At 37.9% G+C, this 24,638-nt stretch overlaps 3 protein-coding genes across 4 annotated transcripts; 1 reads left to right on the forward strand and 2 right to left on the reverse strand.

Annotated features, from left to right (window-relative positions):
- Positions 1-4,223: 4,223 nt before the first annotated feature.
- mrps34 (mitochondrial ribosomal protein S34) lies at positions 4,224-5,971 on the reverse strand. Its single transcript, XM_038282223.1, has 4 exons — positions 5,906-5,971; positions 5,350-5,704; positions 4,932-4,974; positions 4,224-4,622 (listed from the first exon to the last, which is right to left on the reverse strand). Exons 2-4 carry the CDS (start codon positions 5,665-5,667, stop codon positions 4,324-4,326), a joined length of 660 nt encoding a protein of 219 aa, XP_038138151.1. The 5' UTR covers positions 5,668-5,704; positions 5,906-5,971; the 3' UTR covers positions 4,224-4,323.
- Positions 5,972-7,205: 1,234 nt separating this feature from the next.
- spsb3a (splA/ryanodine receptor domain and SOCS box containing 3a) lies at positions 7,206-13,591 on the forward strand. Of its 2 annotated transcripts, none has more exons than XM_038282243.1 (7): positions 7,206-7,497; positions 10,489-10,697; positions 10,942-11,125; positions 11,691-11,878; positions 11,954-12,056; positions 12,135-12,260; positions 12,403-13,591. In XM_038282243.1, exons 2-7 carry the CDS (start codon positions 10,572-10,574, stop codon positions 12,792-12,794), a joined length of 1,119 nt encoding a protein of 372 aa, XP_038138171.1. In that variant the 5' UTR covers positions 7,206-7,497; positions 10,489-10,571; the 3' UTR covers positions 12,795-13,591. The 2 variants fall into 2 exon arrangements, with proteins under 2 accessions (XP_038138171.1, XP_038138170.1); XM_038282242.1 differs by having other exon boundaries at positions 7,207-7,510.
- Positions 13,592-14,348: 757 nt separating this feature from the next.
- Positions 14,349-20,383, reverse strand: atp6v0ca (ATPase H+ transporting V0 subunit ca). Its single transcript, XM_038282244.1, has 3 exons — positions 20,143-20,383; positions 16,878-17,061; positions 14,349-15,421 (listed from the first exon to the last, which is right to left on the reverse strand). Exons 1-3 carry the CDS (start codon positions 20,216-20,218, stop codon positions 15,217-15,219), a joined length of 465 nt encoding a protein of 154 aa, XP_038138172.1. The 5' UTR covers positions 20,219-20,383; the 3' UTR covers positions 14,349-15,216.
- Between the last annotated feature and the right edge of the window lie 4,255 nt (positions 20,384-24,638).

The raw sequence follows: 24,638 nt of genomic DNA on the forward strand, positions 1-24,638 counted from the left end.
AAAAAAACGACAACAATAAACACATAATTCCAAAAACCAGTGACAAGAAAATATCTCTAAAAATATACTTATGATTCTTTCAGTGTCATTCTGTTGTAAAAAAAATCATTCAAATATTATTTTTTAATAAAAAAAAAAAAACCCTAAAGCTTCTAAGACTGGTATTTGCTATTATACAACATTAATTGGTTATTCTGATCATTTTAGCCACCATAAAGAGCCATTGTAGGGGGTCTAAAAAGCCTCTTGCGGGTTGCAGACCCCTGCCCTACAATGTAGTCATGCTTTTTAGTACAGATTCTTGTTTTTTAGGGTCTGCAAGATGCCGGTTAAGGGCCCCTATGTCTAATGTGTAGATGTTTAGAATTCATTTGATTCTCAAACTATTGCACCTCACAATTAAAGCAGATAATATTGACGATTAACTCTCAACATTATGGCACATCTTACTTTCACCTGTTATGCCATGTAATACGAGCTTGCGAAATAATTGTGAATTGATGGCAGTTTCCCAACACACCTAAAATCATTTATATATACATATCTATTAAGAAAAAACGTTGCAACACCAAGAATAACTTTAATAATAGCTGTTTTGTCTGGAAAATATTTCTTTATTGGTCATTGAGCATCCATCCACAATATACAATGAAAACAAATTTAATATTTAGCTGTGCTCGTAGTTATTCATATTTTTTATATTTTTCATTTTTTGGCTTTTTATTTTCCATTTTCCATCCATCCTACCTGCTCTGAATCTAGCCTATACCTGCATTAGGAGGACAAGAAGGTGATTATTATTAGATCAACAATAATGAAAGATGACTTAATCAAAAGGAAAATTAGCAGTTCACAGGTATCAACCTCTTTAATGCAATGTACTAGAAATATGATGAACAGTAGGAAGTTGTAAATATTAAATTTTCCAAGGCGTCTTTTAGGGAGAACTTCAGCCTTTAGAGGTTTTGGACTTTTTGACCCATTGGTGGCAGCTTTCTGTGTCCATTAGAGCTAGATTGGATGCATTAACAGCAGGGTAAAAAAGGACACCTATTTGATCGCTTCTCATAATTTCAAATGTCTAAAAATACATTTATGCTCTCAAGGATCTTTATTAGTGGATATAACAACAGTAACTAGCCCAATGCTTTCAGATATGGGGATTTGCAAACATCAGGATAAATAGCATTTCTTATCATGATAAGAAATGCTAACAGCAACACTAAATGCTAATCTGTAGTCTGGATTAAAACCCAGATCTGTGAGATGACATTGTTTTTTCTATTTCTACAGCAGTAGAAAAAAGGAAATAATTACAAACACACACGCAACAACTACCTGGTTTCTTTCAGCTTTTTAAAATCTATTACAGTTCAGAGGTGTGGTGTTAGTTTTCTTCTGGATCAATAACAAACTGACGCTAGGACTAGTCAACAACCAGTCAGAAATGTTTCTTTGACTCTGTCCACAAAACCCCACTTCAGGGACATTCCTACCCTGATAACCTGTAGTCTGGTAGATGAAGGACGTTGGCAGGGAAACTATCATGGCACCCAGAGAAGCATCTAGGCATTGACAGAGCAGTTCGATTATGTGGTACATGGCATTGCCATACTCATGTTTTATAGCTACCAAAAATAAAATGAAAAACGTTCAATAAAATAATGTAAAAGATAAATAAGAGAACCATATGAGTCCATGATGAAACTGAAATGTACATAGAATTTGTTTTGGCACAACTTTAAAATCTACATTTGTTGTCCCATATTTATACATTTCTAAACATCTTTCAGCCTCTTAAGAGTCCTTGTAATAAATTTGCAAACTTTTTTTTTAAATCTAAGATAATTTAAGCACTCTGATTTTCTTTAAAACACCTTATATGATTGTTTATTCTTGCCACCAACATTTAAAGTTTGTCTTCTGTAATTAATCCCATGTATTTCATATAACTGAATGAAGTCCTTTTGCTATCTACAGAGGACATTTCAAATATCCAAAATATGTAGGGGCAGGGCTTAGTAAATTTCTCGTCCTCCTTCAGTAAAATTCCATCCATCAAGGCATTTTATGGAAAAAGGAAAGAATAAGAGCACGATAATTTATTGTACAAAATTTAGCTTGAAATGTCTGCATGTTTTATGCAGACATTCAACCCACAACATTGTCTGAATGATTTGAACTGTATTTAAGTATATAATTGAACTAATAAAGAATGTACTCAGAAGTGACCATTGATACATTTTTCCTCAATCTCATTGTTATCCTTTCAAATGACAAGAAATGTTTCCTCAGAAGCTTTGGGATTTTATTGCAATTTGGTGATTGAATCTAGGATACTGAAATTCAGGGCTTCTTTTATTCCAAAAATTCTTGTGCCAAATAACAGCATGCATGTGTGACAAGTTGTTTTAAAGACAGTGTGGCAAGGATTACGAGGGAATAAAACATGAAAATAACAAGAAAATCCATCTTTTGTTTCCACGTTGGTGTTTAAATGTAATTGTGTGCTGTAACTCCAGGAGACAGTTCCTGAATTCATGCTGTTACTGTTTATCCCCCTTTTTATTCTTCTACTAAAATCCTCATATGACAGTTTCCTAGAAAAAACATGAATTTAGGCTGCTTCGAACCACTCCTTTTAAATAAACCTTTCCTTTGCTTTGAGTGGATAAGTAGTAGAGATGCGCATTAATTCAAATTTTTGATCCTGATTCTGAAGATATAGAATTGATTCATTTTAATCTGATTGAATCAGTCCCATCTAAAGTTCATGGCTGGTATTAAAAACATTTTTCAGTTGTGACCTGAATTACATGACCTAGTCATGCAACACATTGGAGCTTGCATTATATTAACATTCAACCGCAAATTAATAAAGTAATGTAGGTGATGTTCGCTGTAAGGACAGTGGAACATTTAAAGTAAAAAAAAAAAAAGATCTTGGGCTATAATGATTTGTTTTTAGGTAATAATATAAGATTCTACTCAGAATAGGAAAATAATTCTTATCTATCACAGCCATAGTGAGTAAGAATATTTTCAAGCGAAGGATGAATTTATGTTGAAAATAAGAAAAAAACATGTGCGTAATATCTGATTATCTTATTTTTAGGGGAAAATAATTTGGCAGATATTATGACTTACTTTATTTACCTGTTCAAATTAAAGGCCAATTACATTTATTTAAAAATGTTTTACTTATTTGAGTTGACGCCAGCATGTCCTAAAAAAAAAATAAATAAAAAATAAGAAGAATCTGGCAGAGTTAAAAGCATTTCAAAGTTATAAGGGGACACCACTGTCACAGTCACAAGATTGTCCAAGAAAGTTTCAGAGTTCAGATGCAAAAATCTGTCTGGAAAAGAGATTTTGACATGGGATGTGTATGAATTGCTGAGTATCTCTGCATTCCCAGGGAGGATTACTAATTACCGTAGCTGTTTCTGTATATCAAACCAAATCACAGAAGTAACTAAAAGAAATGATTAAGAAAAGCTATGTGGATTTTAACCTCACACTTATGTTGAGATTGTCCTTTCTTTGGATACTGACAGATCACTAGTAAGGGTAATTTTCACATGTATTGCTATCCAATATCCACTGTAAAGGACATATCGCATTATTTCAGTTGAAAAAAAAAGTTGTGAACTTGTGTTTGTTTTTTCATGGTAGTTATTAGTTATTAAAATGACAGTTAAACCTTAAAGGTTTCTGCAACAAGAACAGGACACCTTCACTCTTGTACACAGTTTTATTTATTTAACTGAGTTAAAACAATAATAGGTGCATCCAAGTTTCCTTATTTCCTGGATATCTGTGGGCATATTAAAGAAATGTCAATCAAAGCTAAAAGCAAGCTTGATTAAAAGGTACTTTGCGGCATATCTAAAGTTTTTCATTTTAGGAGGATTCTAATTTTCAGTAAAAATCTCTCAGCATTTGCAGCCTTTGCTTTTGGGTAAATATTTGTATTTTTCTGGAAAGTCAGTGCCACAAATAAATCATATGGTCTGTTGTTGGCCACTTTGATCCACCTTGATTTACATTAAACGGGGAAAAAATTGTGAATGAACTTGAAGTTTCAGGTTTAAATAAGATTCAGGATCCACTGTGTTGTAGAAGTGATTTTTATCAGCATGGCCAGGCGTTTTTTTTTTTAGTATTTCAGTACAAATGGGATCGACGTAATGAAGAGAGAAAAATCCATAAATGAGCATCTCTTTTTTTTCTATATTCAGAACATCTTTCAGATACACACACACACACACACACACATCTGCATAGAGATCCTATGAGTCCAGGACACAGCAGCGGCTGGTGTCACACTGCCGTCCCCTCTTTCCTCTGACTCTCTTGTTCCTGTCTGCGGAAATAGTCTTTGTTAAGCACCACGTCCCTCTTCAAAGGCAAGGCCGGCTCGTCCGTCACGGCCTGAACGCCAGCTTTCCCACGCTGAGCCAGCAGCATGGCTCGGAGCAGGGGAGGATAGGGGACGTAACGCACCGGCGGCTCCGGGAGCGGCTGGAAGTCGCGGAACTGCTGCTCCATGTCTTTGGGGATCAGGCGCCAATCGTGGTACATCACCTTCTCCACCTCCTTCACCTCACTTTCCTGTTTTCCTAAGAAATATATTTCATTTGAAATGTAGTTATTTCTCTTGAGCATCTTTATTACAAAAAGATATTTGACCTTACATCTATAAAGCATATACAGAAATATATAGTTATTGATAACATGGTGTCTTCCTTGCATTTATACTTCTCATAGTGTCACTTTACATCAACATCAACTGTTTTATTTGAAATAATAACATGGAACCCAGGATGGTGTGCCTTGAGATGACATGTGTTGTGAATTGGTGCTAAATAAATAAACTGATTGAATTGAATGCAGTAAAGCAGAAAATGCACAGCAGAGTCAAGCTTTACCTTTATGTGTGAGGAGTCCCCATGCTCTGCCATGATCCATGTTCTACAAAAGGATGGAAAACAGATGCATTCATTTAAAGATCTTAGTTTTCTAATATTTGTTTCCCTCTTTATTAATAACGTTAATCTTCATTATCAGAAATGATTTTCTGACTTTTAGCAGAGGTTAACCTGAGCTGAGACACATTTTATCACTTTGTTACAAACTGGAAAGTCAACAATTTGCTAATTTCCTTGCTTTAAAACCTGCAGAACCTTTTTAATGTAGACTTTGCTTTGTGATTGCTGCTCTGTGAAAAATGCATTTCCTCTCTTACTATCCCGTAAGAAAGGAAATGCATTTTACTTTCCAACCCTGATAAACCTGAATGGGTGCAGGGGAATCAAAGCAAACAGCTGAGCTCCATTGATAGCTCACCTCAGCTGTGTAGTCCACCTTGACCTTGGTGATCTGCCAGTAGCTGGGTTCCTGGTGCTCCTCCAACCACGACTTGCGGGTAAACATGCGACCCACACCGAACGTCCGCATCCCCGCCAGCAGAGAGAAGAGGCGACTCTCCCTGCGGACGTCCTGCCAGGCCAACACGGGCAGCATCTTCCCGGTCAGAGGCCGCTTCATCGTCTCGTAGTCCAGCGCATACTTCTGAGAATCCTTTGGCCGGGATTTCAGCTCTCTGTACGCCCGGATCTTCCGAGCCATTTCTGCGATCAGACGGAGACGCTTCTTCTTCGCCATGGCTGCAAGTTGAACTCAACCCGAGTCGCTGTTTAACCTGAGGACGAAAACGGCCGTTACACTGACCTGGCTGGGGAGGGAATTGTGTAAGCGCAGCAGACCTCAGTGCTAAAAAGCACATTCAAATATCTGACAAAATTTAGTAAAATACAATAAATATATCAGTCAGTATTTTATGACTAAATAGATTAACCTCAATACCAAGAAAAATGACTAAAAATATTAACGTTTAGATGACCTTAGTAGGCAATGCACACACTCCCCAATCGCGGTCCGTTTGTAAATGGTCCCTGAAGAAACAGCGGTTATGATGTAATGTGTTCCGCAGCAGATCCCAAGTTCCAGAAACTCATTTCAGGGAGATGCTTGTCTCTTCCACTACTTTACAAATTCTGTTTTACTAATTATTCAAAAACAATAAGGTGATAGCTTCACTGGTATTGAGAATGGATCCCAGTTGTCATCTGCAAAATATTTTTTTTCCACAACAAATAAAAAATAATTGCTCTAATTTTTACAGTTGAATTTATCAGTTTTTCTTGATTTATAATTCTGAAAAAAATTAATTTTAGCTTAAATTAAGTCAAAAAATATGTAAAATTCCTAAATTATAAATGTATATTGACCTCATAAGAAATAGAGTTTTTACTGAACCTCATTGAAAAGAAATTTCCCTTCATGCAGCTCTTTTAATATATTTGAATCCCTTTCCCTGTTTTTTTTTATTTATTTCATGCTTTTCTGGGCCCCCATGAAAACACGCTGGCCCCCTCCTGGCCCCCTGGTACATTTGGTCTAGATCCGCCACTGTTCCTCACCTTCACTAGACCTGGATATACTTTAGTATATTCTGCTGTAAAATTAGTCCTATATTTTCGTTTTATTACTCAAGGATTGAACCTCTGCCGTTTCACAGGGTGCACAGCTTTGAGTGGTAACTAGGTGACTGCCAGAGAGTAAACCAGAGAAACTTATCGGACTGATCCAATCAGCACTCTGATCAACAGTCGCCTGGAAAGCTGGTTGAACAAAGCATCGCTTTGGACAGAAACGCTGCACAGGTTTCACCAGCAACGCCCGTCCCACACCCCACTCTCTCTTGTTGTCTGCGCAATCGCAGTAGTTCTATAATCCGCACATGATGCACCAATTAATGTGCTGCCTGCTCACTCTCACTAGCAAAAATAAATAAATAAATAAATAAATAAAACACTCGCAGAGTCTAAAATCTGGGATAATTTATCCGACTCAGGGAGACTCCCGGAACTTCCGGGAGACTTGGGATCTGATAAACACAAGCATATAACAAATAAACCTTACTTGGACATAAGAGCATAACATACAAAAAAAGTTTAAAAAACAATCCGCTGGACTGTGTTTCCAAGTTTGAAGACAAAAAAAGTCCAGCGGATTGTTTTTTTTTTAACATTTTATTGGAATGACTATGACCTGGATGACTGAGAAAAAAAAACGTATAACCATATTTTTGGCACTAATGAGACCCCATAACCCATACATTTTGTTTCTCGTGTGTTTTAAATGTATAGTCTCTGTTTGAGCTCTGTACAATAAAGCACAATGATAAAAATAAATAAAAATGGTGTTTATTTTGCTAATATTTCTATTGACTTGTATTCACATTTAATAGTGAACAGACCACTAATGTAGCTGTGTTAGCAGGAGTTCCTGTGTTTGTTTATACGGTCACACTAACAGAAAGTAGGTCATGGAAAAACGAAACGCCTCCTTCCTCCGTGTGTTAACTATCTATCCCCGGCATTAAAGGAGCTCCATCCTCGGGGATTACTCGGTGCTGATGTGTCGCAGGAGGTCAGTTAAACAGGTAACATCTCTGCCTTTGATCATTTCTCAATAAAAGTCTGCTGACAGCTGCTAGCCGCACCATGCTAGCTCTTTCTGCGCTTCACTAGCATTGACCCACACACTGGTTATGCAATAAATCATCATATAAAAACGATTCATAAATAGATCTATAGACACAGGAATATTAATAGAATAACTTTAATGTTGTGACGTCACTTAGATCAGATTTGTTTTAGTTTAAGCTGAAGCTGTTGGGTTAACGGGCGTTAGCTGCTTTGCTAGGTAGGCTAAGTGGTGTGGATCAACCTGCTAAAGACAATCTTACATCAAATATTGCTTTAATAGAGACAATTTCAGTCACTTATATAAGATTTTTCTATGTGATTGGGATTTTTCTATATATATGTGTCGCTGCAAAGCAGACTTCTTAGCTTTATGTGCAGGTTATCCTTATTTTGAATGTCAAACCATTAGATTTAATATAAGAATCAAAAATAAGATGCCTGAAGAATACAGTGATCAAAAAATGGCTTAACAAAAAACAAAACAAAACACTCAATGCAACAGGAAATACATTTCATGGAATAAGACATAGTATATATATGTTTTTTTTTTTTTTTTTTTTTTTGATGGCGAATTTCATATTTGCTTTTAAATCAGCGCTTTCCAAGAGTCTGGTGCCAATATAGATTGTTTTTTTGTTTGTTTTTTAGACGATCATTGTGTGTATATGTTTTGTATAGAGGTCCAAAAGTGCCAAATAAAAAATAAAAAAAGAAAACAAAACAATGTGCACGAACCACAAATAAAACGATATTTCAAAATACATGTTCACATTTTTTTTTTTTTTTTACCAGTGGCCTTCTGATTTGGTATTAATTATTAATTAATGTATACCTAATTGCACGTTTGCATAATTGTGATTTGGTTCCCTTCTAATTTGTATTTATTTTCAAATTAGTTGTAATCATAATTCATGTATATTTATATTTAGGGTTCCTTTGTAGCAATTTCGGCCCTTGTATCTGGAAGATACTATGAATTCAACAACAAAAAAAGGGGAACAACAGAAAGGGTGGTTGTAGAGGGTTTGCATTAGGAATGTGCAACTTCTAAAATCTGTATTTCAGTTTAGATGTTTCCTCCCCCAGAGTAAAAGATCTAATTGAAACTTGACTGAACGACCTCTAGAAATTCATTAATGCCACCCGTTACATATATACACCTAAGATAGACAGAAGCAAATCTAATATAGAAGTAAGCACAGAAAACACATGCCTTACATAAACACATGCAGATAACATACTGATACTGATGCATACAAGAAACTAGGAATTGTAAAAAAAAAAAAAAAAAATTGGGGGATGTAGAGGGTTTGCAAAAAAAAAAAAAAAAAAAAAAAAACAGATTTAAGAGGTTAAATCTGTGTTTCAGTTTAGATTATTCCTCCAAGCCACAGGCGTAACTTTCTGAAGGACTGGTGTGGACATGTCCCCACCAATAAGTTCTGCTTTTTTCCCTGCTCATTTACTTTAGCCAAAGGTAACAGAGTTGGGTTACTGTGTTCAGAGCATTTTTTTTATGATGTTACACCGTCTCCCGGTGTAACATCATCGGATGTCTTGCTTTGAGACATCTGATTTGCGGTCGCATTTCACTGCATAGAGTCGCTACGTGGTTGGAGGAGAAACACAGCAGCACTCAGTGAATATTAACCGGCAGCTACTTTGATGTTTAAGTAAAAGTTAGGAGACTGGTTGGTTAAAAAAATTAGAGATCATACCACTGAAAATCAGTTATTTTGACATACAGAGCTTTTTCACCTGAAAAAGGCAACAAATTGTAAGTTTATTCAAGTTAGTATTATAATGTAGGAAGCTTGAGAAAACATAGTTTGTTCTTCTTTACTAGTTAAAAAAATCTGGGCTTCTCAGAGGACAGTGACTCCAAATTACAGGTTAGAATTAACATGACAGAATCAGACTGTATCTACAAATCTTGAAATGTAGTTTCTGGCATCATCATATTAGTATAGAGGTTCATAAATCTTTTTTGAACAGAGCACAGAGAGAAGTAGGGAGAGCTGCAGATTTAAAGGTGAAACAGATTTACTGGGATATGCAAAATGCAATAGAATATATCTCCAAGTTTACCAGAAAGTTTACAAGAAAAAATATGCTATGCTATGTTTAAAATGAAGCATATCCATATTTTTCCAGATGGATGGATGGAATTAAAATTTTACTTCTAGGGATGCATAATATATCGATTTTGGCATCGAAATCGTCTGTTATTCCTTATTTTTTTATACATTGTTTTTGGTCCCTATGTATGTAATGCACTAAAAGACATCTCTCTAACTATCTATAAATATAAATATTAGTGTATTATAGTTCTCTTGTGTTCTCAACAATAGAAAAGCATTCAATAAATATGTTTGAGTTCATTTTTGGAAAATACAAAAACCAAATAATGAAAGTGTTGAGTAACTAGAGTGTCCCCACCAACGTTCATCACAAAGTTACACCCTTGCTCCGAGTCATCATGTATAATAGCAGTTTTTAAAACTAAAACCCCGCTGTGGTTCCCAGAGTATAGAAATCCCAGTTAGAGGAATCTAAAATCAGGAATCTTGGGGATTTATATCAGAATCTTAAGACATAATGGTTTAAAATAAAAAAACACCTAACAATTATTTTGGTTCCCAATAATCTGAGAGCTTTTTTTCCCTATACTTTCATATGAACAATGAAAGAAAAGCAAGGACATAGGCTACATTGGTTGCTTCAGCTTCCTGTTGTTCTGTGTAATGTGACCCCCTCAGCCAGGGCTCAGGTACCACTCTTCTAAAACTCTGCAGTAAAGTCGGAATATATTTTATGGGAGGTGTAATCTGCATCCCTCTTGAACATCCGAGCAGGACATGTTTAGTGAAAAAACATTAAAGAGTTGAAGTCAAATCTAACTGAGGCCTGCTGTTTTGTTTCCATCCAGCAGCTGGACTGATGTGGCTCCTTAAATATCTGGACTAAACAGAGATCGCATAACAAGGCTCTTGGACCTTTGGGACTGCTGCTAGCATGTCGAGGCGAAGCAGGAACAGCCGTGCTTGGCGTTACGTGTGGGGTGGGCTACGAAGGGATGCCGAAGCCCGGGCCCTGGCGTTGGCCTCCGAAGCCGAACAGTGGCCCAACGACCGACTGGAGGTAAACACTCAAAACCAGAAAAAAGGCTGACTTTGAATAAATGGCATACAGACGACGTGGATCAGATAAAAAAAAAAATCTTTAATAAGATGCAGATTTGTGATCTGATTAGCCATGCAATTGAATCCAAATTAGCATGGATGGTTCATTTAAGCCCTGTGTTTACATCTTCAGTAAGAAAAAGCATGGCACTCTCCTCATGTTGTTGGCATTAAGAGGCCTCCTCTGAAATCTCTCTCTAAAGTACAGCACAGATTCTGACTCGGAGATCGACTTCTCAGCGGTGGTGGTTCCCCCACTCCCCAGTGCCGTTCCCGTTACAGGAGAGTCGTACTGCGGCTGCGACTCCAAGGGGAACAGCAGCTACAACCCTCGTATACGAGGATTTCTCCAAGTCAGAGACTGCCACTGTGGAGAGGATGACCAGGGTTTGTTTGTATTTATTTTTATTTAAGGTGCTGTGTTTTATATTTGATTTGCTACTTTTAAGATTGATGGAAACATTTTACTCATCAGTGTTTGTTCAACTTGAACAGCTGTTAATAAACTGGGTTTGCTTAAGATGCAAAAATGTAAAAATTTTACGACGATGGACTCATTTAACAAGGCTAATCTTATCTAGTAATAGAGATAAAGAATAAAACAGTGTGACCTACGCTGTACAATAATCTTTCTACTAAGTTTAAATAATGATTAATAATTGAACTTAATTGAACCCATTCCCTTGGGGAGCAGTGGGCTGCCATAATGGGGCGCCTGGGGAGCAATCGGGGGTTAAAGGTTTGCTCATTGAGCCAGAGTGGCTCTGGATTCCAAGCTCTATGCCCTAAAAACTAGGCCAGGTTATAGTATTTCACTTAAATGTCCAGAATGTTGCAGAAACCAGTCCAGAAATTACGGCAGAAGGCAGATTTGTGTCTGTAGAGCAGATGTAAAGCAAAGCTGCAGACAGCAGCGTTTAATTTGCAATGGATGCGGCCTTTGATGTTTCAGATTTCGACTGGGTTTGGGATGCAAGCAGCCGTTCAACGGCAACGTTATTGAGCTGCGACAATCGCAAAGTGAGCTTCCACACTGATTCCAGCTGCGGCACGGCGGCCGTCCGGGGCTCCAGGGAGCTGGCGGACGGGCAGCACTTCTGGGAAATCAAGATGACGTCTCCGGTTTATGGAACGGACATGGTACTGCTTCCAGGATTTGCTGCTGGGCAAGGGTGAAAAAAAAAATAGAATAAACGAAAGTGTCTTTGTGTGCAGATGGTGGGAATTGGAACCTGCGATGTCAACTTGGATAAATACAGGTACAGGTTCTGCAGTTTGTTGGGGAAAGATGAAGACAGCTGGGGTCTTTCTTACACTGGTAAGCTCAGCGATGTTACCAAAGAGCGTTTTCTCACCAGAAACATTCCTACATGCGTGATGGATTTCTCTTTTCCAGGCTTGCTGCATCATAAAGGAAACAAGTTGAAGTTCTCCTCCCATTTTGGGCAAGGGTCCATCATTGGAGTCCACCTGGACACGTGGCATGGCACCCTCACTTTCTTCAAGAATAGAAAGTGTATAGGTCAGTAAAGTTGAGTAGAAAATCTGACTGAATGTCCCCTCTTCCACTGCGCCTTGGAAACATACTTCCCGCTGGACAACAACCTTAAACATGCAATGATGGTCAGTGCATTAAAAAAAAATGTCTATAATCTTTTATTCAGGTGTTGCAGCCACAAATCTGCACAATAAGAGGTTTTACCCCATGGCCTGCTCCACCGCGGCCAAGAGCAGCATGAAGGTCATCAGGTCGTGCTCCACGCCCACCTCTCTACTGTACCTGTGCTGCGCTCGCCTTCGCCGCCTGCTCCCGGATGGCATGGACATGCTGGAGGTGTTGCCTCTGCCGCCGGGCCTGCGTCAGCTCCTCCACAACAAGCTGGGCTGGGTGCTCAGTCTGAATGGCGGGACCACAGAGGAGACCCCAGACGGCCCAGAGCAGTCCCCGCACTTACCTGCAACCCTGCCGGCTGAACCGTTGTTCTCAGAGAGCGACTCGGAGGGTTGCGCGTCTGACCCCGAAGCCTGCCAGCGGAAGAGATGCCGCTGGACGTGATTGGTAACCTCAAACTGAGCTCTGCTATAGAAGTGCACGCCATGGTGAATCGGGGCGGGGTTGATGGAGTCGTGCATCTTTACTGTGACGCCATTCATATCGGTATCCAAACACTTTAAGTCATCCGTACAGATATTCCATCGTACTAAAGTATGTATTCATATTGGGGAAGTAGTGAGGTGCTGGAATGTGTAATGTACAGTGCAACACTGACGTCAAGTACGGCCAAATTTTGGTGGTCCTCATGGGTTTTTGCAAAAGGAAAAAAAACGTCTCTTCTGTGTGGTGTTCTTAAGCTAAATGTAATTGGTGCGTTAGCTAATCGGTCTGTTTTTAATCCTGATCATTCTATTCGCAGCGGATTGTTAATGCTGGAAGTAGAACATGAGCGCACTCTGCCTCTTTTAATCAACTGACACAAATATTGTTTTTTTTTTTTTCAAAACGAACACGTTACTAGCTCTGCTAAAAGCTTAAATTCCTTATCCTGCCTGCATTTATACATCCATCTGTAGTGTTTAGCTCCTCTAACGTCTCATTATACGCACATTATTTATACTTTAAAACTTTTTTTTAACGTATCTTTCTATGCCAATGGATTCAACATGCAGCCTTTTGTACAGTTCTGTTTATGCAAAGATGTTTATTTCCATCTTAGAACGTAAGCAGCACCTTCCTGAGTCATTACCATTTTTACTCCACTAATTTTATCATTTTATTGCTGTACAGTTTAAAATGTCTAAACCTGTTATTTTTGGGGTTTGTAAATATAGTAATAAAGTGTGATCTCTCCTTCAGCTAAGTGATGTTTTCTCTGTTCTATTAAACTAAGTAATCTTAGTTGTGTTTTCTTGTTAATCAGCTTGTTGGATCTAGGGAAGCTACACACTGTAGGTTTTATAGAGGGTCACGCATGCAGCTGAAAGACCAAAGGATAACTCATCTCCTTTGTTTACAAACACAAGGCTCAGCGTGACCAAAACACAGTTTGAGTCATAATTCTATCCGACTTTTATAAGAAATCTGACACAGAAGACATCAGGACATTTGCTGCTCACCTTCCCCCATGCCTCTGTACATTTCCTGTTACTGTGGATAAACCGGAATGGGTTTTAATTTTTTTTTTATGACTCCATAAGTTTAGATGAAGCTAGTATTTTTATAAATATGTCAAACATGCTGCAGTTCTGAGATTAAGTTTCCCTCCTATGCTGCAGGCCACATCACCTTGAATTCTCCCGTTTTAGTTCCACTTCTAGCTGTTTGGAGTGTTTTACATGAACTTTGTCCTTTTAACTAGAGCGAGCTCAGCTCCATTATTTGCAGCAGGTGTAGTAAATAAAATATACATTCAGCATTATAAAGGTATCTGTACCGACTTCATATTTATTTTTCTGCATGCCTGTAAATGAGAAATATAAATATCAAATTAGTCAAAATCGATTAGGCATTGATTTTTCAGCTACCACCCCATTTACACGGTTAAACTCTCCTGCTTTGTGTAAAACCAACATAGCAGTCAAAGTACTTTAACAAAAACATCCAGACAATAAATGGAGGAGGTTGAGTTTTATTTGGAAATCTGACAGGCATGGCTGAACAGTGAGCTCCCACTTTGAACAGAAAAACAAAAAGACAGCAGCACTACAGGTAAACAATACTAGTGTCTGAGAATGTCATATCAAACATAAAACCGCACATTATGCAATCAGATCCCACACACACACACCCAGTCATCTCCATGTGAACATGTGGACGTCCTCCAATAATAATCACTATATCCAGAGGAATTCCAAGCACTTTGAACAATTACCCACAGTGCAATAAATCTAACTATACACAGATAATTTATTTTATGTATATAGGGTATTTCAATAAATAGTTCCATTTAGACAGCTTCAAAATCTTCATAGCTTTCAATAAATAGTGACAAAAGAAGATGGTCCTGAAAAAAAGAACATGGAAAAACAAAACACTAGTGTGCACAACTCTTCAGTAGTCTCAAAACAAACGATTAAAAGCATCAACAAAAGACCGAAAAATAAAAATAAAACGGAGGGCGAATGGGTGGGGAGGTAAACGATACTCACGCTCACAGCACAGACTGGTTACTACATTTACCTAGTATGGGAGGACTCTGGATTACTGTACAGTTAGGGATTAGACCATATAATCAGGCAGACAGTCCACACATCATCCAACAACTAACAGCACATGTTCATGCCCGTTCTGTACACACAATACCTGACAACCGGATGGCTTAAAACAAAGAGGATATGGTCACACCTATAGAGGACGAGGCATGTTTCTGCTGCCATCCCATCCTGTCAGATCCGCAGGGTGTCATGGAAGAAGGTGAAACTCTCCTATTTGTTCTCGCCGCTTTGATGTGGAATGAATGAGAAGGTAGTGGAACAGACACTTATTTTGTGGATAGGATGAGAGCCACGATCAGGCCGTAGAGCCCCAGCACCTCAGCGAAAATCAGGATCAGGATCATGCCCACGAAAAGCCGGGGCTGCTGGGCGGTTCCCCTCACTCCGGCGTCGCCAACGATGCCGATTGCGAAGCCGGCCGCCAGACCGCTCAGGCCCACACTCAGACCCGCACCAAGATGGAGGAAGCTCCTATAACAGAAGGAATGGGGATACATCAATATTCTGATCATATAACTCTGAAGTCTTTTTTTAGAAAGACATCGACTCAAATCAGTAATCAGACATTTTAACTAGAAATTCTGATTGTTTGCTTTAATTTTATAAAAAAAAAAAAAAACAATGAACAAGCTCATTTTTAATCTATAAAGGAAGCCACCTCAGCATGGATGTTAGTGGATTCTTATTTAAAGGTTGGGGAGGGGAATACATTGAAATAGCACTTCATTCCATTTTGTTGTTTGATTCAAAACTTGAGTCTTACATCTCACCTTTTATTTCTACCCAGGCTTATTTAAATGGTTCTTTTATTTAGGGATAATTTCAGCGGAGTGTTTACAATGAGGTCAGAGAAAAGATGACAGCAAGTTAGCTCTGCCTGACCTGCAGGGTCCCTGATTACACCTGCCTGATAAATGACTGAATCACATCCTCAGGATATACAGGAGATGGCTACAGAACATTTTACCAATTTGGATTTATTGGACCAAGGAAACCTCCAATAAAAGGACCAAAGCACAAAAGAACCAGACCAGGCCAATTTACAATTTTTAAGAAGGGATTGTTGGTTTTATTATTAATTTAAAGTTAATGCTCTGTGTTCTGATGAGTAAACAAATCAATTTGACACAAGAAAACCTCAATTCTGCAGACAATAGAAATAATTATTCCAAAAAGACAAAAAAAAAAAAAAAATCTTAAAAAAAAGTTCTTAATTGTTGGCCTTTTTGGTCTGATTTGAATGATGAGTTGGGACATATGTTGTGCAACATGACCAGGATCTCTGAAGCCTTTCAAAAACAGAACAAAATCATTAAGTGTTCCTACACATATTTCATAAATCAATCCATGCTTTTCCAGCTGCTTACACTAATTTGATAATAGATACAATAATGGCAGATACATCAACGACAGGCAACATTTAAGCATGTGAGCAGGGGGAAAAAAGAACAGGGAACACAGTACATTAAGGAGGGAAGACAAGAGGAAAAGGAAGAACGTAAGGAAAGAAGGATGATTTAATGATAAAGGGAAAGACAGGACAAAAAGAAAAGGAATAAAAGGTATGACACAGAAAGGAAGGTAAGACAAGGTTAGAAGGAGAATATAGAGTTGCACTTCCTAATGCATCACACAGGTAATGTCACTGTAGGCATCATGCATACCCTGTATAGATGTAAGCTATATCTAGTCACTATGCATCAAGGCCGTCTGTACCAGTAACAGCTGCTTAGACTTAGCATTAAATGGGAAGTTTTTAGAGCTTAAGAGAAGGCATAGTGTTTTTCATTAAAAGCTACAGCTAAGCATCTTAATAAAAGAACGATGATCAGGATCAACTGTGTTTTATCTGAGGACAGTTTGCTATAGACCTAAAACAGAAGGATATTGAATCCACAGCAGTGAGAACAGAAGATGTCTTTCTTACTTAAAGAGAGTGAGTCTCTCCGAGATGTTGTTAGCTATCAGCACAGCCACCACCAGCCCGTAGATGGCGATGATGCCGGCCATGACGACAGGGATGATGGACTTCATGATGAGCTCTGGCCGCATCACAGACATGGCAGCGATGCCTGTGCCGCTCTTCGCGGTCCCATATGCTGCTCCTAATGCTGGAAGAGACAGATCAAGATGCCACCATTTATTCACCTTTTTACTCTAATTCCCCCATTAACAAAAAACACATGATGCAGATGAAATTAAGCTTTGTTATAAACTACAGACACAGGCACAGCTACGTACCAAAATGAGCCAATGCAAACTATTTAAAAGTCTGTTCTCCAAAGAATAATTAAATATTCAAAGAGATCATCTGAAGCTTTAAGTTACGTCAGACGTGATTTTTTTTTTTTTACAGCAGTTTCCCCTCCATGTCCTGCTGTCACTCCATGTTTTAATTATGTCTCATCACACTCTACTTACAGCTGCTGTTTCCTGCTCCAATAAACCAACCTTTAATGCAGTACATAATTTATCTATAACAGTTTGTGTTCAAGGTGAAAGCTGAGGTTCTGGCCCTTTAAGCAGAAGAGGAAAATGTTTTGGGTCTTTCCTCCTCCGATACAGAATCACAGATCAAAGCACCAATTCTCACATCTGCACATCTGTCGTACCGCTCACGGCCTCTGCTAATCCCAGCAGAGCTCAGCTGTTATAAGGAGCAGAGATCAGGTGAAAAAAGTCCCTCATCATCCCAGTATGAAGATGGAATAGTTCCAGAATGGAACTAATAGTTTTATTTAAAACACACAGTTAATTATATTTATTTAATGTTTTGTATGCTCTTCTATGCTCATGGTAAAACCAACTGGAGAAATTCTACCGCCTGCGATTGGCTACTTTACAGGAAATCCCGCCTCTTGAGAAAGTACCGTTTTCTTCCTGGTGTGGCTAGTTATGTTAACTACAAAAGATGAATTATGACTATATGGAACATCAATCTCTGTCATCAACTGAAAACTTTATAAACACAATGTTGAACATTAAAGGATTTACAGTAAATGCAAACTGATGTGTCAAGTTTATTGTTTCAGCAAGAAAAAAAAAAAATAACACAGGGAATGAATTTAAAAATCACCAAACGGCACCAAGTGTTATTCATAACCGCATCAGAAAAGCTTTCTGAAGAGGTTTATTTTGTCATTAAAGCAAAACTGCTGAACCAGTAAACATATAGCTGGATATAAATCACATAGTCTCAATTGTGCGTTTACGTGGTTAAACGCAATATGAAATTCAAACAACCTGAAGATGATCAACACGGCTTGCAGCATCCTGTCTGCTTATAAATGAGACTGAATGTTTGGTATGTTGTGTAATCAGGCTACAGGTTGACAAATATAATTCAAGACAACATTTAATCCAGCTTTCTTTTTTTCAAAGTGAGGCAAAACTATTTCATACAGAGTATATTAGTTCCATAAGAATGGTAACTTGTCAGGTGGATTGATTTTTGTTAGATTTTTTTTCCCGCCTAAAACCAATACTGCCATTTTATTTGGATTTTCTGTCAAAATTTTTTGTCCCAACCATGTAGATGTTTCACTTTAAGGTTTCATCGTTTTCAGGAAAAACATGTTTCATGTTAAACAGTCCATCGATGCAGGACTTTACTATAACTGTTAGAAAAAAAGCCTACTTCTACTAGCGTGCATGAATCCCCTATGAAATCCCCTAAGAAATGCTGCATCTTTTACATTTATCTTAGCATATTTATTTTTTAAGACAATTATTTAATGTCATACTATTGTGACACAATTGTGTTAAAGTAACTAAATATGTTTAAGTAGATGCAAGGGATGCATGAATTCTTTTTTCAGGGCAGCAGCAATCCCCATTTAACTAAGCAAATCACCTAAAGTGTTGGATTGAGAAAATTTGAGTCTAACTCTTGTTAAATGTAAAGGGACCAAGACTGACTGCTGTTATTTGAATTTACTGAATTTAGTATATGAAGTATATGAATTTACTGGAGTTTCATTGAAAATATGCATTTTGTTAAATTCTGATGTTTTCATCATAACATCTCTAATTTACTGAATAAAAAAAAACAAAAAAAAACTAGCAGCACCAATTATAAATTGTGCGTATGGACTAGAACTGCAACTAACAATTTTTTGCTAATCGATTAATCTGTTGATTACTTTTCAATGAATAATCTGCTTTCAAACGGTTCCCTAATAGAAGATTCTTACAGAAATTACACCAGGGTGAAACGAAATATTTTCCACTTGAGGAGTTTTGATAGAGCATATTGACAGATGAAACTTTTTTTGTGATCTGAAATGCTAAATATTTATATCTTGTCTTTTTATTTTTTTTTTACAAATTTGGTATACTTGCTGCTCTAAGTGGTTTGCTCTTTCAGCTAAAGGCGATTGGTAATTTGGTTGACGATTATTTCAATCATCACAATTATTCCCACGAATATGGGAGCAGAAAGGACTGTTTGGCTAAGCACTGACAACATTGTACATTTGGTATATTTTACCTCACTTAAAGCCCTTTTAATGAGATTTTTATAAAGTATATGGCTTTTTATAAAGTATATCAGTCTTGGATGTATTCATTATCTATTATAGAGAGAGATTTTAACATTAGCTGAAATTAAACCCAGTTGAATTATATTCCTTTTACCAAATCAGTTCCATATAAGGAGTGGAAGCAGGTCACTGCGCATGTTTAGGAGGCTGTGTGAGATGAATGAATTAATTAATGGACCATGCCTTTAAAATGTTATCTGCAATATTAACGCTTGTTTTCCTTTTCCTGACTATCTTCCTACAGCAAACAGAAGAGAAAAGCACGATGATAATCATTACAGTTGTAAGGCTGTATTCATTTATAATCTCAGTTTATATAAATGATGTCTTGAGAAACAGAGGCTGCCACCTCATTGACTGTGTGCGTCAGCAGCTAGCAGCAGACACGATTACAGCCTGAATTTAATGTCAGGAGCTCCGTCAGAACAGAAGCAGGCAGCGTGTTCTGATGGAGCTGCGGGCAGCAGCGGGGTTCCCCCTCCCGCCTCTCATCCCCGGCAGGTGTTTGAGCCTCGACTGATGTCTAAAAAAATCCATCCAACAACGGTTTAAATAAAGGCATGGGTTGCTGTTAATTACGTGCAACGCCAACCCCAGGCTAAGCTAACGTGTAGCAAAGATAAAAAAAGATAAAAGGGTTGATGTGGTTACCGCTGAAGACCATGGCCGCAGAGGCTCCCATCACGGCGAAGAAAGGTGAGTACTCGGGGCTCTCCTCAGAAGACATTGTCACACTTCCCTTAAGGACGACGAAGCTAACGGATCAATATCCTCTCACTCTCTATGGCGGGGAGGTTCCCCTGTCCCACCTTCACCTCTGGGCAGCTTCGAAGACCGCAAAGCAGCGAGGGTGACCAGCGACGGCTCCGGTGGAGAAGAGGAAAATGGCGAAACGGAAAAAGTCACCTGACCCACCAGGGCGGAGGGATCCACCTGAGCTGAGGCGGGTGTGCTCCACTAATAAATGTGAAATAAACACTCGTTGACCTATATTTGCATTTAAAAAGGTTACAAAAATTCTACTCTTAGAATATGTTTTAAATAAATGTGATACATTCACTATAGTCCATCTAATTACGCATTATATGTACTGTTTTATGCCCTTTTTGTTTAATGGTATGTTCTGCTGCAAGTGCACTGACTGCAGCTGAAACTAGTCGTCACTACACGCTGTCGTATTAATTATTAGTGCCAAATGTTCACTAAAAGCAACAAAAAACGGCGATTTCTCTTTATAAATTTGACATGAAAAGTAGAAACTAGAACCTATAATGACCGTTATGCTCAGACCGAGGACTATTAACTGAGCCTGGAGATATTTGCGTCAAGGTGACACTCCAATGAAGATGGATTTCTCCCATGTCAACTAAAAAGGGTGGATCACCTCGGAATTAAATTCTCTCATTTAACAAAACGTTTAATAAACACATATGTATATATACTACATCTCCACATCATTTTATGTTCAGATAGGTACAATTTGTAAATGTCTGAGAAATTTAGAAATGGTTAAAATTGCAATTTTAAAGCAATTTATATTTATTAACACTAGCTCTACAAAAAAAAAAAATAAACAAAAAACAACAACAATTGAATAAAATGACGTTTAATTGCTTTTACTCAGACTCGTCAGTCCCACACTTATGATTTAATACATTTTGTATTTTCCCTCTGACAATTTTCTGATACAGATTTTAAAACTCCACATTCACTGGGGATTAAATGTGCTTAAAATAAGACATACCATTCAAGAAAGACAGGTTTGTGTCAGATTTAATAGCCTAATTCAGTAGGAATTACCAAAAAAAAAAAAAAAGTCTTTAGTCAGCTGAATTTGTATCATAGGCACAAGTTTATAGATTAAAATGAGTAACAAACTGATTTGGACTCAGTAAATCCTATTTTGAGAGCACCAAGTTTTAAATGCAGTAATTTTATATTAGAAATATGTTTTTAATAATTCCATGACAAGATTTTTTTTAATTTTTATTTTGTCCCATTAATTTAGTTGCACTTTTGTTAATATATTTGGACCAATTGTGTTTTATCCTATAAATATCTACCAGACTTCTTGGATTAAACATAAAGTTAATAATCAGAGCTATGTATTATTTTTCTGTATTCAGACTATTTTATATTTCCTCTAAGGTATCATGTGATTGTACTTGTACAATGGTTTTTAGAGCTGTAAAGTGAAAGAGGGGGTTGCTGAAAGTGCAAAGAACAAACATGACTGTCAGTGGCCTCTCTATCACATGGGAAAGAAATGGGCTATCAGTTTAAAAGCTGTTTCATGTGACCAGCTCCTGCTCAAAGCATGTGTAATGCTCTCTTTGCAATTTGCAAACTTTGGTATAGTAATCTAATTTTCTGATAAGGAGGGAAACTCTAAAGATTATTTAATCTACTCCAGTGACAAGGAGATCACACAATCGCTGTTTTTGATTGAGTCTCTACAAATAAAACATCAAATCAATAAAATACTAATTTATTTTTCATCAGCTGAACTTCTAGGTTTGTGAAAACTGTACACTTGGCTAAATATATGTTTCGCCCGAAATTGTTCCAACATTAATGCGGTCTAAGAGATCCCACAAAACCACCTACTGGCGGTATGCAGAACTGCACAGGAGGACGCCTACAATGAAGTAAAGTGGGACAAACACTGCCATCTTCTGGTCAGCCGTTGAAATTACACCCATGTTTTATTTTGAACTAAAATATACACTCACCGGCCACTTTATTAGGTACCCCATGCTAGTAATGGGTTGGACCCCCTTTTGCCTTCAGAACTGCCTCAATTCTTCTTGGCATAGATTCAACAAGGTGCTGGAAGCATTCCTCAGGGAGTTTGGTCCATATTGACATGATGGCATCACACAGTTGCCGCAGATTTGTCGGCTGCACATCCATGATGCAAATCTCCCGTTCCACCACATCCCAAAGATGCTCTATTGGATTGAGATCTGGTGACTGTGGAGGCCATTTGAGTACAGTGAACTCATTGTCATGTTCAAGAAACCAGTCTGAGATGATTCCAGCTTTATGACATGGCGCATTATCCTGCTGAAAGTAGCCATCAGAAGTTGGGTACATTGTGGTCATAAAGGGATGGACATGGTCGGCAACAATACTCAGGTAGGCTGTGGCGTTGCAACGATGCTCAATTGGTACCAAGGGGCCCAAAGAGTGCCAAGAAAATATTCCCCACACCATGACACCACCACCACCACCAGCCTGAACCGTTGATACAAGGCAGGATGGATCCATGCTTTCATGTTGTAGACGCCAAATTCTGACCCTACCATCCGAATGTCGCAGCAGAAATCGAGACTCATCAGCCCAGGCAACGTTTTTCCAATCTTCTATTGTCCAATTTCGATGAGCTTGTGCAAATTGTAGCCTCAGTTTCCTGTTCTTAGCTGAAAGGAGTGGCACCCAGTGTGGTCTTCTGCTGCTGTAGCCCAGCTGCCTCAAAGTTCGACGTACTGTGCGTTCAGAGATGCTCTTCTAACCACCTTGGTTGTAACGGGTGGTTATTTGAGTCACTGTTGCCCTTCTTTCAGCTCGAACCAGTCTGGCCATTCTCCTCTGACCTCTGGCATCAACAAGGCATTTCCGCCCACAGAACTGCCGCTCACTTGATGTTTTTTCTTTTTCGGACCACTCTCTGTAAACCCTAGAGATGGTCGTGCGTGAAAATCCCAGTAGATCGGCAGTTCCTGAAATACTCAGACCAGCCCTTCTGGCACCAACAATCATGCCACGTTCAAAGTCACTCAAATCACCTTTCTTCCCCATACTGATGCTCGGTTTTAACTGCAGGAGATTGTCTTGACCATGTCTACATGCCTAAATGCACTGAGTTGCCGCCATGTGATTGGCTGCTTGGAAATTAAGTGTTAACGAGCAGTTGGACAGGTGTACCTAATAAAGTGGCCGGTGAGTGTATGTATATTTTCAATGTCTGGATCAGCAATTTATGGCTAAATAAAATGCTGTTTAGTTTTATTTAAACATTATTATTTCTGAAAAGAACCAAAACTATAAACTTGAAAGAACTCAATGTCAAAAAATTAATTTCCATTTATTTTATTTTTATCTACAATAAAAAAATCTAACTTTTAACAAGTGTTATCTGTTATGCATCAAAGATTTTAAACATAAAGGGATTTGCATGCTCACATAATTAAAGAAAGGCATATCATCTGTGCTGACCAACCAGATTTATCATATTTGAACCTGTCAGTGGCTTCACACACCCCTGCTCTATAGAAACCAATGTGTTGCATGGTCTGAATGCTCAGACCTCCCTGATATTTGCCCTTTCATTTCAGCTCAGTATGTTCTTCTCTCAGCACATTATACTAAAGCCAAAATGCTCGCTCTGTTTGCAAAGAGCAGGAACAAACAAAAGTTAATGATTTAAATTCATGTTTCCTGCAGGAAAGCTTTGAGTCCAGCCCTATTATACTTTAAAACATGAGTTAATATCCTAGTAGAGCTAAGAAGGCCGACATCAAGGGGATAAAGTGTGCGTGGGTTAATTGATAGTGAGCTTTTATTATAATTTACTATGGCTCAAAGCGTTTAAATATGACCAACCTCTCAGGAAATGTATAAGGCAGAGGCACAGGAGAAAGCTGCTGGCCCAGTCAGCTCATATCAGCCTACTACTAGCTTTCCAAAGTATACACATTCTTGGAAATCCTCCACATTTTGTTATATTACAACCACACACCTCTGTTTATGTATTGGTATATTTATAAGCCAACACAAAGCAATTTAAATCTGAAGGGGAAAACGATTAAAGTTTTTATGAGAATTATTTTTAACATATCAGTTTAAATCAGACATTATGTTAAAATGACCGACAATACAAGATCTAGATTTAATTGAAAATCTGTGGTAATAGTTCTACTTCCAATTGCAATTAATAAAATATCTTAAAATGTGTCAAAAATGACACATTTAGCAGGGAATAAATCTTTATCCTTTCTCAAATGTTGGATTCTGCACATCTGAAAACATTTCAAACTATTCAATATGTGTAAAATCATTGATTATATATGTACACTACAGTTACCATAAAATACTGTCCTAAAATTGGATCATACTCTAAAGAAAAGGACAACATAAACCATGAG

Source organism: Cyprinodon tularosa, unplaced genomic scaffold (assembly GCF_016077235.1).
Source record: "Cyprinodon tularosa strain WSP-4 unplaced genomic scaffold, ASM1607723v1 ctg181, whole genome shotgun sequence".
NCBI lineage: Eukaryota > Metazoa > Chordata > Actinopteri > Cyprinodontiformes > Cyprinodontidae > Cyprinodon > Cyprinodon tularosa.

Bases quoted from the DNA above. Each gene is read 5' to 3' on its own strand.
- mrps34 (XM_038282223.1), bottom strand. From the start codon at position 5,667: ATGGCGAAGAAGAAGCGTCTCCGTCTGATCGCAGAAATGGCTCGGAAG. The intron at 4,975-5,349 runs GTGAGCTATCAA...ATCCTTTTGTAG, and splicing joins AGGTGGACTACACAGCTGAG to AACATGGATCATGGCAGAGC. The intron at 4,623-4,931 runs GTAAAGCTTGAC...TATATTTCTTAG, and splicing joins GGGACTCCTCACACATAAAG to GAAAACAGGAAAGTGAGGTG.
- atp6v0ca (XM_038282244.1), bottom strand. From the start codon at position 20,218: ATGTCTTCTGAGGAGAGCCCCGAGTACTCACCTTTCTTCGCCGTGATG. The intron at 17,062-20,142 runs GTAACCACATCA...TGTCTCTTCCAG, and splicing joins TGCGGCCATGGTCTTCAGCG to CATTAGGAGCAGCATATGGG. The intron at 15,422-16,877 runs GTAAGAAAGACA...CTTCTGTTATAG, and splicing joins GAGAGACTCACTCTCTTTAA to GAGCTTCCTCCATCTTGGTG.
- spsb3a (XM_038282243.1), top strand. From the start codon at position 10,572: ATGTCGAGGCGAAGCAGGAACAGCCGTGCTTGGCGTTACGTGTGGGGT. The intron at 10,698-10,941 runs GTAAACACTCAA...CTCTCTCTAAAG, and splicing joins GGCCCAACGACCGACTGGAG to TACAGCACAGATTCTGACTC. The intron at 12,261-12,402 runs GTCAGTAAAGTT...TCTTTTATTCAG, and splicing joins CAAGAATAGAAAGTGTATAG to GTGTTGCAGCCACAAATCTG.